Source organism: Panulirus ornatus, chromosome 31 (assembly GCF_036320965.1).
Source record: "Panulirus ornatus isolate Po-2019 chromosome 31, ASM3632096v1, whole genome shotgun sequence".
Taxonomy (NCBI): Eukaryota; Metazoa; Arthropoda; class Malacostraca; order Decapoda; family Palinuridae; genus Panulirus; species Panulirus ornatus.
In genome coordinates, this window is record NC_092254.1 from 17460545 (window position 1) to 17477051 (window position 16507).

Consider the following 16507-nt stretch of genomic DNA (forward strand, 5'->3'; position numbering starts at 1 on the left):
ACATGACTGTATCCCTACATTTACAACACTTCCATCTAAACTTTTGGTCATCCTCCATTCATATTCATCCTTGCATTTTTTCTGATTCATCTTCTTGCTTGCCAACACCTTTAACCTACAATTTCCCTTTCACCACACCTCCACTTCTCCCTGATCCTTAACCCCACAAGAGCCACAAAATGGTCAGGCTTCAAAGAATCCTCTCACAACTCTAGCATCTAGCTTGGACTTTCTCAATCTTTCATCCACTCCCACATACTCAATCAAAAGCTTTTGCTCTTCTCCTCTATCTTGTCTAATCCATGTATACCCATGGATCATGTTGAGCTGAAAAAAGGTTTCCAAGGAATAAACCTCTTTCAGCACATACATCCACAAAATAACTTCCATTTTCATTAACTTTGGGCATTCCTATTTACCAATTATCTCACCAATTTCATCACATCCTACCTTCACATTCATATCATCTATTACAACCACCTTTCTCTCATGCTTACAACCGTTTATACAGTTATTCAAACTTCTCCAAAAACACTTCATTTCATCATTACCTTGCAGTCTTCATATTCACAAGTGTGTATAAACACACAAAGGCATACTTCACAATTCCAATCTTTCCTTTCACTCATACTATTCTTGACTCCATTCCATCCATGTTCTGTAACACCCTCCCACAGAATTGTATATCCTTCTTTCCCTCTTCTCAAACAATTTTCATTCATTCCCATCCATACCACTCTCCACTCCATGCCCTCCCATAACTTGCATTCATCATTCCTATTTTCACTCCATACACCCTGCCCAAGAAAATATAGGCACAAATATCACCTTCCACAAGACATCTGTATCAACCCTATCATATGCTTTCTCCAATACAAATCCTTCTATCTCTTTTAGTATTTCTCACATACATTCCTTAAAGCTAACAAAAAGCAAACACCAGATCCACACATCTTGTGTCACTTCTGAAACCAAATTGGATATGGGGGCTACTAAATCTTCCACAAGGCATCTCTATCATCCCCATCATAAGCTTTCTCCAGATCCATACATGCCATGCACATATCCTTCAATCTCTTTAAGTATTTCCAACACATTCTTTAAAGCAAACACCTGATCTACACATCTTCTATCATATCTGAAACCTAATCCTCCCTTATCACACCAAATATATACAGGTCCACCACCGAATTTCCGGCAACTGATGGTTTGGTACCTCCTTTAGTCCGGACAAAATTACATGATGGAACTTGAAATCACCGCGACCACCAGACTAGCATACTGGGCAGCCACAGATGGCGTTGTGTGTTGGGTGCGCTTATTCACATTCTTTACACTGCACTTGTTGGTTGTAATACTGCAATTCTGTGATATTTGTAGCTTATTTTGCTTAAATTTAACCCTATCTATAGCTTTTAAGACATAAGAGTGTCAGCCGTGGTGTCAAACGTAAACACCAGTCCATATCAATCCAAGATAAAGAACTATTGAAAAAAATGGACCGTGGTCTTTCGGTGCATAAGCTGTATGACATCTACAGTATTGGTTCATCAACTATTTATGATATAAAGAAGCAAAGGGAGAAAATATCATAATACTATACAGACAGCGATTCCAAGAAGCAAATGACGATTAGAAAAACTATGAAAGAAGCTAAGAGCACTAAGCATGATCAAGTGATGATGGAATGGCTTCAAAAGCGTCGGAGCGATGGAGTGGACTTATCAGGTAGCATGATAATGAACCAGATTAAGTTGTTCCATGAAGAACTTAAATTATAACATGAGCATGACTATACTGAAGGATGGCTTCAAAGATTCAAGAAGGGTCATGGAATTTCCATGAATAAAGTGTGCAGAGAAAAGCAGTCTGCAAACCACGAAGAAGCTGTCAAGTATGTGGACGAATTTGTGAAACTCATAGCTGATAAGCGCCTCAGTCCTGAGCAGGTGCATAATGCATTATTTTTCTTTTTAATACTTTGTTGCTGTCTCCCGCATTAGCGAGGTAGCACAAGGAAATGGATGAAAGAATGGCCCAACCCACCCATGTACACAAGCATATACTTACACGCCCACTCACACATATATATACCTATACATTTCAACATATACATACATATACAAACACAGACATATAAACATATTCACCTGTACATATTCATACTTGCTGCCTTCATCCATTCCCGTCGCCACCCCACCACACATTAAATGGCACCCCCCTCCCCCCGTGCGCAAGCAAGGTAGTGCCAGGAAAGACAACAAAGGCCACATTCATTCACACTCAGTTTCTACCTGTTTTCTGTAATGCACCGAAACCACAGCTCCCTTTCCACATCTAGGCCAAAAAAAACTTTGGGCCTGGCTGTTGGAGGGTATTATGTATACATGTGTCTGTATACATGTAAACATGTATACAGACACAAGTCACTAGATAGTGGCCGACTGTGGAGTGTATGATGCCAGAATGGTAATTTTCTGAATCATAAAAATTTTGCTGAACTTAATCAGTTTTTTTAACAATTGGAGTTTCTGAACTACGGAATGCCAAATTAGAGACATTTCACTGTACATTGCCTGCAATAAATCTTTTCCACCTCCCACATATAATTTCAAAGGTGATGACACATTTCAATATTATGTTATCTCTTCTTTGACCTTGATTACCATCTGCTGTCATTCACAACATTCTTGAAGTATTCTAGGTTCATGTTTTGGGTCCATAGGGTCTTGATCTCCTGAATGAGGTGAGGCACTGATGAGGTGTTGCAGGTAGCAGCCTCCTGATTCTGTACTCTAAGAACCTAGTGCACCTAGAAATCTCACATATTCCTACATTTTCCTGCTTCCAGGAAAGCATTTGGGCTTTCTCCTCAACAGAATAGTAAGAGCCAAGCATCGCGAGGCACAAGTTGAAGAAATGTAGTGCCCAGAAGCAAAATTCTCAAAATTAAGTGGCAACCGGGAAAAGTAAAGAAAGAACACCCCTCAAGATAGCCTGAGCACACTGAGGCAGGTTGCTGGTGCTCACACCATTAGAAACACAAGTCTCAGTAATCAAATGCTCAATGATTTCTCCCTGAGCTGAGTGCATCATATGCTTGTATCCACAATCAAGCTTATTCATGTATCATCTCTGAATATATATATATATAGAACAGACAATGTTTTCTGCTGACACTGTATTATGAGTATTAACAATATCCCAAGACATGTATATGCATCTTAAGAAGAATAATCTATAAGTTATTGATTCTCTATCATATACTGTATAATAAGACAAACCATTTGCTAATAATTGTAAGGAAGAGGCTTTATGAGCTTACTTGGCATCTTTTAGTGTTTCACCTCCCAGCATCCCTCTGGTCTTATCAGTAGATGGCATGATGTTAACAAGGTAGTCACATTGTTTCAGAAACATCTGCAACTCTCCTGTACACCTGCAAATTGTAAAACAAGCATTCAATAGTTAGTAATGCAACTCTCCAGTACACATGCAAACTGTAAAACAAGCATTCAATAGTAAGTAATGCAACTCTCCAGTGCACCTGCAAATTGTAAAACAAGAATTCAATAGTCAGTAACAGATAGAGATGTACAAAATGCTTTGTGTTTACTCTCAAAAGCAATACAATGGTTTCTTGATTTTTATGGTTCCAGTTTCTGTCTGTAGCTAATGATCCACAATCCTCAAGCACAACAGCACTGAAATCTTCAGCAAGTTAGACTTTTCATACCCAATTTAGTCATGATTTGTTCTTGTGTATGCCATACCTCAGCTCATCCTCCAACCCCCAGCATCCTAATCCAGGAGGCCGAGGCAGTGCTCAGGAAGTCAATCATGTCCACTGGGTAGGATCACAAGTCAAAGAAGTACGGTAATGTCAAGAACGTGTCTCTGTAGGGTGAGCAGAGGACAATCAAGGAATCGGTAAGTAATCAGTGTCTAGTCTGGAAGCTGCATCCTGACTGCAAGGGATCTTTCAATGTGCTGAATCAATATTTGTAATATTGGTGTACAAAATGCATTTAAAAAAGTGTAATTCACACTTGTTTGGGGAGTACTTTCAGGAAGGTGTTGTCTCATGGAGTGAGACTGGGCTGATGGGCTGTTGTTTAATGCCTCTTGGGTCATTACAATGTGTATATGTTTCGTCAATACCATGCTTGTGGGGAAGAAGGGATCTGTAGGTAGAGGTTCCTAAAGTGTAAAGCATGGTTAAGCTTTTAAGTTTTACTTGGGAAATGATGGTTGAGTATGGAGTGCTTTTGGTGAAGGGTGTAGTGCTGTTGCAAAGAAGTGAGTGCCAAGCATATCAAGGTGAGAGTGTGGTGAAAGTATTCTTGTTCCATTCCACAGGAGGTGAATGTTTGTGATTGTTAGGCAGCCATTTATTGTTCTAAGATCACTGTTTTGTGAAATTTGCAGTTTTTTTATTATATTATATTTGCTTTCAAAAAGCGAGATATACATAAGTATATGTATGTAAGTAGGAGAGATGGCCAGAAAGCATCATTGGATTACGTGTTAATTGACAGGCGCACGAAAGAGAGACTTTTGGATATTAATGTGCTGAGAGGTGCAACTGGAGGGATGTCTGATCATTATCTTGTGGAGGCTAAGGTGAAGATTTGTATGGGTTTTCAGAAAAGAAGAGTGAATATTGGGGTGAAGAGGGTGGTGAGAGTAAGTGAGCTTGGGAAGGAGGCTTGTGTGAGGAAGTACCAGGAGAGACTGAGTACAGAATGGAAAAAGGTGAGAACAATGGAAGTAAGGGGAGTGGGGGAGGAATGGGATGTATTTAGGGAATCAGTGATGGATTGCGCAAAAGATGCTTGTGGCATGAGAAGCGTGGGAGGTGGGTTGATTAGAAAGGGTAGTGAGTGGTGGGATGAAGAAGTAAGAGTATTAGTGAAAGAGAAGAGAGAGGCATTTGGACGATTTTTGCAGGGAAAAAATGCAGTTGAGTGGGAGATGTATAAAAGAAAGAGACAGGAGGTCAAGAGAAAGGTGCAAGAGGTGAAAAAGAGGGCAAATGAGAGTTAGGATGAGAGAGTATCATTAAATTTTAGGGAGAATAAAAAGATGTTTTGGAAGGAGGTAAATAAAGTGCGTAAGACAAGGGAGCAAATGGGAACTTCAGTGAAGGGTGCTAATGGGGAGGTGATAACAAGTAGTGGTGATGTGAGAAGGAGATGGAGTGAGTATTTTGAACGTTTGTTGAATGTGTTTGATGATAGAGTGGCAGATGTAGGGTGTCTTGGTCGAGGTGGTGGGCAAAGTGAGAGGGTTGGGGAAAATGATTTGGTAAACAGAGAAGAGGTAGTAAAAGCTTTGCGGAAGATGAAAGCCGGAAAGGCAGCAGGTTTGGATGGTATTGCAGTGGAATTTATTAAAAAAGGGGGTGACTGTATTGTTGACTGGTTGGTAAGGTTATTTAATGTATGTATGACTCATGGTTTTTTTGCTTTCCGAGATAATGTTCTCGACTTCCACACATTCTTCCACACATGCCCATGGGTATGTTTGAAGGAATAGTGGTTCCAAAAATGTTGTATGGTTGTGAGGCGTGGGCTATGGATAGAGTTGTGCGCAGGAGGATGGATGTGCAGGAAATGAGATGTTTGGGGACAATGTGTGGTGTGAGGTGGTTTGATCGAGTGAGTAACGTAATGGTAAGAGAGATGTGTGGAAATAAAAAGAGCGTGGTTGAGAGAGCAGAAGAGGGTGTTTTGAAGTGGTTTGGGCACATGGAGAGAATGAGTGAGGAAAGATTGACCAAGAGGATATATGTGTCGGAGGTGGAGGGAACGAGGAGAAGAGGGAGACCAAATTGGAGGTGGAAAGATGGAGTGAAAAAGATTTTGTGTGATCGGGGCCTGAACATGCAGGAGGGTGAAAGGAGGGCAAGGAATAGAGTGAATTGGAGCGATGTGGTATACCAGGGTTGACGTGCTGTCAGTGGATTGAATCAAGGCATGTGAAGCGTCTGGGGTAAACCATGGAAAGCTGTGTAGGTATGTATATTTGCGTGTGTGGACGTATGTATATACATGTGTATGGGGTGGGTTGGGCCATTTCTTTCGTCTGTTTCCTTGCGCTACCTCGCAAACGCGGGAGACAGCGACAAAGTATAATAAAAAATAAATAAAAATGACTCATGGTGAGGTGCCTGAGGATTGGTGGAATGCATGCATAGTGCCATTGTACAAAGGCAAAGGGGATAAGAGTGAGTGCTCAAATTACAGAGGTATAAGTTTGTTGAGTATTCCTGGTAAATTATATGGGAGGGTATTGATAGAGAGGGTGAAGGCATGTACAGAGCATCAGATTGGGGAAGAGCAGTGTGGTTTCAGAAGTGGTAGAGGATGTGTGGATCAGGTGTTTGCTTTGAAGAATGTATGTGAGAAATACTTAGAAAAGCAAATGGATTTGTATGTAGCATTTATGGATCTGGAGAAGGCATAGGATAGAGTTGATAGAGATGCTCTGTGGAAGGTATTAAGAATATATGGTGTGGGTGGCAAGTTGTTAGAAGCAGTGAAAAATTTTTATCAAGGATGTAAGGCATGTGTACGTGTAGGAAGAGAGGAAAGTGACTGGTTCTCAGTGAATGTAGGTTTGCGGCAGGGGTGTGTGATATCTCCATGGTTGTTTAATTTGTTTATGGATGGGGTTGTTAGGGAGGTGAATGCAAGAGTTTTGGAAAGAGGGGCAAGAATGAAATCTGTTGTGGATGAGAGAGCTTGGGAGGTGAGTCAATTGTTGTTCGCTGATGATACAGCGCTGGTGGCTGATTCATGTGAGAAACTGCAGAAGCTGGTGACTGAGTTTGGTAAAGTGTGTGAAAGAAGAAAGTTAAGAGTAAATGTGAATAAGAGCAAGGTTAATAGGTACAGTAGGGTTGAGGGTCAAGTCAATTGGGAGGTAAGTTTGAATGGAGAAAAACTGGAGGAAGTAAAGTGTTTTAGATATCTGGGAGTGGATCTGGCAGCGGATGGAACCATGGAAGCGGAAGTGAATCATAGGGTGGGGGAGGGGGCGAAAATCCTGGGAGCCTTGAAGAATGTGTGGAAGTCGAGAACATTATCTCGGAAAGCAAAAATGGGTATGTTTGAAGGAATAGTGGTTCCAACAATGTTGTATGGTTGCGAGGCGTGGGCTATGGATCGAGTTGTGCGCAAGAGGGTAGATGTGCTGGAAATGAGATGTTTGAGGACAATGTGTGGTGTGAGGTGGTTTGATCGAGTAAGTAATGAAAGGGTAAGAGAGATGTGTGGAAATAAAAAGAGCGTGGTTGAGAGAGCAGAAGAGGGTGTCTTGAAATGGTTTGGGCACATGGAGAGAATGAGTGAGGAAAGATTGACCAAGAGGATATATGTGTTGGAGGTGGAGAGAACGAGGAGAAGTAGGAGACCAAATTGGAGGTGGAAAGATGGAGTGAAAAAGATTTTGAGTGATCGGGGCCTGAACATGCAGGCGGGTGAAAGGCGGGCAAGGAATAGAGTGAATTGGATCAATGTGGTATACCGGGGTTGATGTGCTGCCAGTGGATTGAATCAGGGCATGTGAAGTGTCTGAGGTAAACCATGGAAAGTTGTGTGGGGCCTGGATGTGGAAAGGGAGCTGTGGTTTCGGGCATTATTGCATGACAGCTAGAGACTGAGTGTGAACGAATGAGGCCTTTGTTGTCTTTTCCTAGTGCTACCCCGCACACATGAGGGGGGGAGGGGGATGGTATTCCATGTGTGGTGGGGTGGCGATGGGAATGAGTAGGGGCAGACAGTGTGAATTGTGTGCATGGGTATATATATATGTATGTGTCTGTGTGTGTATATGTATGTGTACATTGAGATGTATAGGTATGTATATTTGCGTGTGTGGACGTGTGTGTATAGACATGTGTATGGGGGTGGGTTGGGCCATTTCTTTCGTCTGTTTCCTTGCGCTACCTCGCAAACGCGGGAGACAGCGACAAAGCAAAATAAAAAAATAAAAAATAATTTGCTTTTGATTGGTTGAATCACTGGAAGGCAAGGCAAAATTTAGATTGGAAGAGATGAGCTGTTTGAAGTGGATAAAGAATGTTTCCTTTGTTCAAATCTTGAACCAGTTACATGTTCTGTGGGTGTTTCATTTCTTCATGGCCTTTTTGCTGATATATGCAAAGTAATTTACTGATGGCTTTTCTCTATTGATAAGGTAATCAAAACATGTATTCCTGCCAAATCTTTTAAGTATTATGTATTCACTCAGTGTCCTTTGATCCAGTCACAACAACCATTACCTATTATGATGTCAATGAATAACACCAATTCCCTCTGGTTTAACACTTTTTTGGTTAATCACTCGTTTACAATGCTCAGAATTACTTCCAGCACTATTTTCATTACTTTCATTTATTTTCTTGGTATTTATGCTTTATTTTATCAATGCATCTCCTCTATCTCTGAAGGATAATACAAACACACAGTTATATAACTAACTCATTATCAAAGTGTATGTATGAAGTCATACATTACACCCTTGGATCTGAGGACCGACCATGTCTGTGTACTTCTGATACCCTGGCTTGACAAAGATTAAACCACTGTTATTGAGAGGTATGGGGGGGCCTATGCTTACAATACAGATCCCAGCCATGAAAGCAGTCATTGTAAATGGCACTACATAAACTTAGCTACACATGGCAAGGTATCCTCACTCAGCAAAGATCTAAGAAATGGGATACATACCTATAGGAGTGAGTAATGCACTTAGAAAATGGAGGGGCCTATATTCATACTACAAATTTCAACCAAGAAAAGGGTCATTGTAAGATAAGAGGCACTACACAAACTTGGTCACACACCCACAAGTACTCTGACCCAGTGCAGATGTAAAAAAAAAATGGGATACATCCCAGAGAACGTACAAATACATGCAGACAACACACATTTTACATGAAAGGCAAAAATATGCAACTAGTTGCTGAGAGTCACATAACTAGCCAGGAAAAACAAAAATACAATATATATATACGACCTACATACAAACTCTTCCACTGACAGCGTTAACATCCACAGTACATTGTGTGTGTGGAATATTTTCAATTATTCTAAAAAATATCTCCACACTTTTGTTATTCAGATTAAATAGCACATGAATTTCTAAATACAATGATATACAACTCAACTAAGTGAAACAATGTTAACATGTACAATTGGGTGGATTGTTTTTACTTTTTTGATATTTATAGAGTAGTGTGAAAAACTTATGGATCCATGAGAAAAAAATTGTGCAAACAATATGGGGCTTAAAAACTGAAAAATATGGTAATAAAACTGCTAATTTACAGAAAAAATCTAAACATGAAAGTATCATTATTCTTTAGTGGGATACAGTTACTTCTATAGAAATACCCTCAAAGTATTTCTAAAATCTAAAAGTAATTTTATCGCTGGGGACAGGGAAGAAAGAATACTTCCCATGCATTCCTCACGTATCATAGAAGGCGACTAAAGGGGACGGGAGTGTGGGGCTGGAAACCCTCCCCTCCTTGTATTTTTACTTTCTAAAAGGGAAAACAGAAGAAGGAGCCATGCTGGGAGAGATCATCCTCCTCGAAGGCTCAGATTGGGGTGTCTAAATGTGTGTGGATGTAACATAGATGAGAAAAAAGGAGAGATAGGTAGTATGTTAGAGGAAAGGAACCTGGATGTTTTGGCTCTGAGTGAAACGAAATTCAAGGGTAAAGGGGAAGAGTGGTTTGGGAATGTCTTGGGAGTAAAGTCAGGGGGTGTACAAGGGGAGTTCAGTGTTGTAGGGGGTGTACACGGGGAGTTCAGTGTTGTAAATGGAAATGGTGAAGAGCTTGTAGATTTATGTGCTGAAAAAGGAGTGGTGATTGGGAATACCTGGTTTAAAAAGAGAGATATACATAAGTATACGTACGTAATTAGGAGAGATGGCCAGAGAGCATTATTGGATTATGTGTTAATTGATAAACATGCAAAAGAAAGACTTTTGGATGTTAATGTGCTGAGAGGTGCAACAAGAGGGATGTCTGATCATTATCTTGTGGAGGCAAAGGTGAAGATTTGTATGGGTTTTCAGAAAAGAAGAGAGAATGTTGGGGTGAACAGAGTGGTGAGAGTGAGCTTGGAAAGGAGACTGAGTACAGAATGGAAAAAGGTGAGAACAAAGGAGGTAAGGGGAGTAGGGGAGGAATGGGATGCATTTAAGGAAGCAGTGATGGCTTGTGCAAAGGATGCTTGTGGCATGAGAAGTGTGGGAGGTGGGCAGAATAGAAATAGTAGTGAGTGGTGGGATGAAGAAGTAAGATTATTAGTGAAAGAGAAGAGAGAGGTATTTGGATGATTTTTGCAGCGAAATAATGCAAATGACTGGGAGATGTATAAAAGAAAGAGACAGAAGGTCAAGAGAAAGGTGCAAGAGGTGAAAAAGAGGCCAAATGAGAGTTGGGGTGAGAGAGTCTCATTAAATTCTAGGGAGAATAAAATGATGTTTTGGAAGGAGGTAAATTAAGTACGTAAGACAAGGGAACAAATGGGAACTTCAGTGAAGGGGGCTAATTGGGAGGTGATAACAAGTAGTGGTGATGTAAGAAGGAGATGGAGTGAGTATTTTGAACGTTTGTTGAATGTGTTTGATGATAGAGTGGCAGATATAAGGTGTTTTGGTCGAGGTTGTTTGCAAAGTGAGGGGGTTAGGGAGAATGATTTGGTAAACAGAGAAGAGGTAGTAAAAGCTTTGCGGAAGATGAAAGCCAGCAAGGCAGCAGGTTTGGATGGTATTACAGTGGAATGTATTATAAAAGGGGGTGACTGTATTGTTGACTGGTTGGTAAGGTTATTCAATGTATGTACGACTCATGGTGAGGTGCCTGAGGATTGGTGGAATGCTTGCATAGTGCCATTGTACAAAGGCAAAGGGGATAAAAGTGAGTGCTCAAATTACAGAGGTATAAGTCTGTTGAGTATTCCTGGGAATTATATGGGAGGGTATTGATTGAGAGGGTGAAGGTATGTACAGAGCATCAGATTGGGGAAGAGCAGTGTGGTTTAAAAAGTGGAAGAGGATGTGTGGATCAGATGTTTGCTTTGAAGAATGCATGTGAGAAATACCTAGAAAAGCAAATGGATCTGTATGTAGCATTTATGGATCTGGAGAAGGCATATGATAGAGTTGATAGAGATGCTCTGTGGAAGATATTAGAATATATGGTGTGGGGACAAGTTGTTAGAAGCAGTGAAAAGTTTTTATCGAGGATGTAAGGCATGTGTACGTGTAGGAAGAGAGAAAAGTGATTGGTTCTCAGTGAATGTTGGTTTGCGGCAGGGGTGTGTGATGTCTCCATGGTTGTTTAATTTGTTTATGGATGGGGTTGTTAGGGAGGTGAATGGAAGAGTTTTGGAAAGAGGGGCAAGTATGCAGTTTGTTGGGGATGAGAGAGCTTGGGAAATGAGTCAGTTGTTGTTTGCTGATGATACAGCACTGGTGGCTGATTCATGTAAGAAACTGCAGAAGCTGGTGACTGAGTTTGGCAAAGTGTGTGAAAGAAGAAAGCTGAGAGTAAATGTGAATAAGAGCATGGTTATTAGGTACAGTAGGGTTGAGGGTCAAGTCAATTGGGAGGTAAGTTTGAATGGAGAAAAACTGGAGGAAGTGATGTTTTAGATATCTGGGAGTGGATTTGGCAGCGGATGGAACCATGGAGGCGGAAGTGAATCATAGGGTGGGGGAGGGGGCGAAAGTTCTGGGAGCGTTGAAGAATGTGTGGAAGTCAAGAACATTATCTCTGGAAGCAAAAATGGGTATGTTTGAAGGAATAGTGGTTCCAACAATGTTATATGGTTGCGAGGCGTGAGCTATAGATAGAGTTGTGTGGAGTAGGGTGGATATGCTGGAAATGAGGTGTTTGAGGACAATATGTGGTGTGAGGTGGTTTGATTAACTAATAATAGGGTAAGAGAGATGTGTGGTAATAAAAAGAGTGTGGTTGAGAGAGCAGAAGAGGGTTTTTTTTTAAATGGTTTGGTCACATGGAGAGAATGAGTAAGGAAAGATTGACCAAGAGGATATATGTGTCAGAGGTGGAGGGAACGAGGAGAAGAGGGAGACCAAATTGGAGGTGGAAAGATGGAGTGAAAAAGATTTTGAGTGATAGGGGCCTGAACATGCAGGAAGGTGGAAGGCGTGCAAGGAAGAGTGAATTGGAATGTTGTGATATACCGGGGTCGACATGCTGGCAATGGATTGAACCAGGGCGTGTGAAGCGTCTGGGGTAAACTATGGAAAGTTCTGTGGGGCCTGGATGTGGAAAGGGAGCTGTGGTTTCAGTGCATTATACATGACAGCTAGAGGCTGAGTGTGAACAAATGTGGCCTTTGTTGTCTTTTCCTAGTGCTACCTCGCACACATTTGGGGGGAGGGGGTTGTTATTTCATGTGTGGCAGGGTGGTGATGGGAATGAATAAGGGCAGACAGTATGAATTATGTCCATGTGTATATATGTATATGTCTGTGTGTGTATATATATATGTGTATGTTAAGATGTCACATAATGGTTCAACCTCTGGCTATGGAAAAAAGGAAATGTATAATTTATTTACACAAACGTCAATAGCAGTTCTCATCAATTTAACCACTGTATCAATAGGCTTCAATGTCTAAGCTACATTTTTCTCCAATTTCACTATTTTCCTTCACATTTTCAATTGTGTCTGAAGGTTCTACTTCAAGAGTGATTGTTTTTCCAGTAAGGGTCTTCACATCTTGGTTACATCCACACACATTTAGGCAGCCCCTACTGCTCTCCGTGGCGGGAACTGGAAATCGACTGACTCCAAATTATGTGACATTCATTTTTTTCATTCATTTCAAGCTAGAAGTTTCAGTTTTCTAAATTGTTTCTTACATTTTTCATATGTATATATATGTATGAGTGTGTGTGTGTATATGTGCGTATGTATGTGTATGTGTGTGTATGTGTATATGTATATATTTTTTTTTTTTTTTTTTTTTTTTTTTATACTTTGTCGCTGTCTCCCGCGTTTGCGAGGTAGCGCAAGGAAACAGACGAAAGAAATGGCCCAACCCCCCCCATACACATGTACATACACACGTCCACACACGCAAATATACATACCTACACAGCTTTCCATGGTTTACCCCAGACGCTTCACATGCCTTGATTCAATCCACTGACAGCACGTCAACCCCTGTATACCACATCGCTCCAATTCACTCTATTCCTTGCCCTCCTTTCACCCTCCTGCATGTTCAGGCCCCGATCACACAAAATCCTTTTCACTCCATCTTTCCACCTCCAATTTGGTCTCCCTCTTCTCCTCGTTCCCTCCACCTCCGACACATATATCCTCTTGGTCAATCTTTCCTCACTCATTCTCTCCATGTGCCCAAACCACTTCAAAACACCCTCTTCTGCTCTCTCAACCACGCTCTTTTTATTTCCACACATCTCTCTTACCCTTACGTTACTTACTCGATCAAACCACCTCACACCACACATTGTCCTCAAACATCTCATTTCCAGCACATCCATCCTCCTACGCACAACTCTATCCATAGCCCATGCCTCGCAACCATACAACATGTATATATATATGTATATTATCCCTGGGGATAGGGGTGAAAGAATACTTCCCACGTATTCCTCGCGTGTCGTGGAAAGCGACTAGAGGGGACAGGAGCGGGGGGCCTTGTATTAACTTTCTAAAATGGGAAACAGAAGAAGGAGTCACGCGGGGAGTGCTCATCCTCCTCGAAGGCTCAGAGTGGGGTGCCTAAATGTGTGTGGATGTAACCAAGATGTGAAAAAGGAGAGATAGGTAGTATGTTTGAGGAAAGGAACCTGGATGTTTTGGCTCTGAGTGAAACAAAGCTCAAGGGTAAAGGGGAATAGTGGTTTGGGAATGTCTGGGGAGTAAAGTCAGGGGTTAGTGAGAGGACAAGAGCAAGGGAAGGAGTAGCAATACTCCTGAAACAGGAGTTGTGGGAGTATGTGATAGAGTGTAAGAAAGTAAATTCTCGATTAATATGGGTAAAACTGAAAGTTGAGGGAGAGAGGTGGGTGATTATTGGTGCTTATGCACCTGGGCATGAGAAGAAAGATCAAGAGAGGCAAGTGTTTTGGGAGCAGCTGAATGAGTGTGTTAGTGGTTTTGATGCACGAGACCGGGTTATAGTGTTGGGTGATTTGAATGCAAAGGTGAGTAATGTGGCAGTTGAGGGAATAATTGGTATACATGGGGTGTTCAGTGTTGTAAATGGAAATGGTGAAGAGCTTGTAGATTTATGTGCTGAAAAAGGACTGGTGATTGGGAATACCTGGTTTAAAAAGCGAGATATACATAAGTATACTTATGTAAGTAGGAGAGATGGCCAGAGAGCGTTATTGGATTACGTGTTAATTGACAGGCGTGTGAAAGAGAGACTTTTGGATGTTAATGTGCTGAGAGGTGCAACTGGAGGGATGTCTGATCATTATCTTGTGGAGGCTAAGGTGAAGATTTGTATGGGTTTTCAGAAAAGAAGAGTGAATGTTGGGGTGAAGAGGGTGGTGAGAGTAAGTGAGCTTGAGAAGGAGACCTGTGTGAGGAAGTACCAGGAGAGACTGAGTACAGAATGGAAAAAGGTGAGAACAATGGAAGTAAGGGGAGTGGGGGAGGAATGGGATGTATTTAGGGAATCAGTGATGGATTGCGCAAAAGATGCTTGTGGCATGAGAAGAGTGGGAAGTGGGTTGATTAGAAAGGGTAGTGAGTGGTGGGATGAAGAAGTAAGAGTATTAGTGAAAGAGAGGAGAGAGGCATTTGGACGATTTTTGCAGGGAAAAAATGCAATTGAGTGGGAGATGTATAAAAGAAAGAGACAGGAGGTCAAGAGAAAGGTGCAAGAGGTGAAAAAAAGGGCAAATGAGAGTTGGGGTGAGAGAGTATCATTAAATTTTAGGGAGAATAAAAAGATGTTCTGGAAGGAGGTAAATAAAGTGCGTAAGACAAGGGAGCAAATGGGAACTTCAGTGAAGGGCGCAAATGGGGAGGTGATAACAAGTAGTGGTGATGTGAGAAGGAGATGGAGTGAGTATTTCGAAGGTTTGTTGAATGTGTTTGATGATAGAGTGGCAGATATAGGGTGTTTTGGTCGAGGTGGTGTGCAAAGTGAGAGGGTTAGGGAAAATGATTTGGTAAACAGAGAAGAGGTAGTGAAAGCTTTGCGGAAGATGAAAGCCGGCAAGGCAGCAGGTTTGGATGGTATTGCAGTGGAATTTATTAAAAAAGGGGGTGACTGTATTGTTGACTGGTTGGTAAGGTTATTTAATGTATGTATGACTCATGGTGAGGTGCCTGAGGATTGGCGGAATGCGTGCATAGTGCCATTGTACAAAGGCAAAGGGGATAAGAGTGAGTGCTCAAATTACAGAGGTATAAGTTTGTTGAGTATTCCTGGTAAATTATATGGGAGGGTATTGATTGAGAGGGTGAAGGCATGTACAGAGCATCAGATTGGGGAAGAGCAGTGTGGTTTCAGAAGTGGTAGAGGATGTGTGGATCAGGTGTTTGCTTTGAAGAATGTATGTGAGAAATACTTAGAAAAGCAAATGGATTTGTATGTAGCATTTATGGATCTGGAGAAGGCATATGATAGAGTTGATAGAGATGCTCTGTGGAAGGTATTAAGAATATATGGTGTGGGAGGAAAGTTGTTAGAAGCAGTGAAAAGTTTTTATCGAGGATGTAAGGCATGTGTACGTGTAGGAAGAGAGGAAAGTGATTGGTTCTCAGTGAATGTAGGTTTGCGGCAGGGGTGTGTGATGTCTCCATGGTTGTTTAATTTGTTTATGGATGGGGTTGTTAGGGAGGTAAATGCAAGAGTTTTGGAAAGAGGGGCAAGTATGAAGTCTGTTGGGGATGAGAGAGCTTGGGAAGTGAGTCAGTTGTTGTTCGCTGATGACAAAGCGCTGGTGGCTGATTCATGTGAGAAACTGCAGAAGCTGGTGACTGAGTTTGGTAAAGTGTGTGGAAGAAGAAAGTTAAGAGTAAATGTGAATAAGAGCAAGGTTATTAGGTACAGAAGGGTTGAGGGTCAAGTCAATTGGGAGGTGAGTTTGAATGGAGAAAAACTGGAGGAAGTGAAGTGTTTTAGATATCTGGGAGTGGATCTGGCAGCGGATGGAACCATGGAAGCGGAAGTGGATCATAGGGTGGGGGAGGGGGCAAAAATTCTGGGGGCCTTGAAGAATGTGTGGAAGTCGAGAACATTATCTCAGAAAGCAAAAATGGGTATGTTTGAAGGAATAGTGGTTCCAACAATGTTGTTTGGTTGCGAGGCGTGGGCTATGGATAGAGTTGTGCGCAGGAGGATGGATGTGCTGGAAATGAGATGTTTGAGGACAATGTGAGGTGTGAGGTGGTTTGATCGAGTGAGTAACGTAAGGGTAAGAGAGATGTGTGGAAATAAAAAGAGCGTGGTTGAGAGAGCA

General features: G+C 41.5%; 1 protein-coding gene across 6 annotated transcripts in view; it reads right to left on the reverse strand.

The window, feature by feature from the left end:
• Positions 1-16507, reverse strand: part of LOC139758849 (glyoxylate/hydroxypyruvate reductase A-like) — a 296538-nt gene that overhangs the window by 50780 nt on the left and 229251 nt on the right. For all 6 annotated transcript variants that reach the window (XM_071680709.1, XM_071680708.1, XM_071680707.1 and 3 more), the window contains one exon: positions 3326-3439. In XM_071680709.1, the coding sequence (XP_071536810.1) occupies positions 3326-3439 (114 nt within the window). The remainder of the gene's footprint in view (positions 1-3325; positions 3440-16507) is intronic.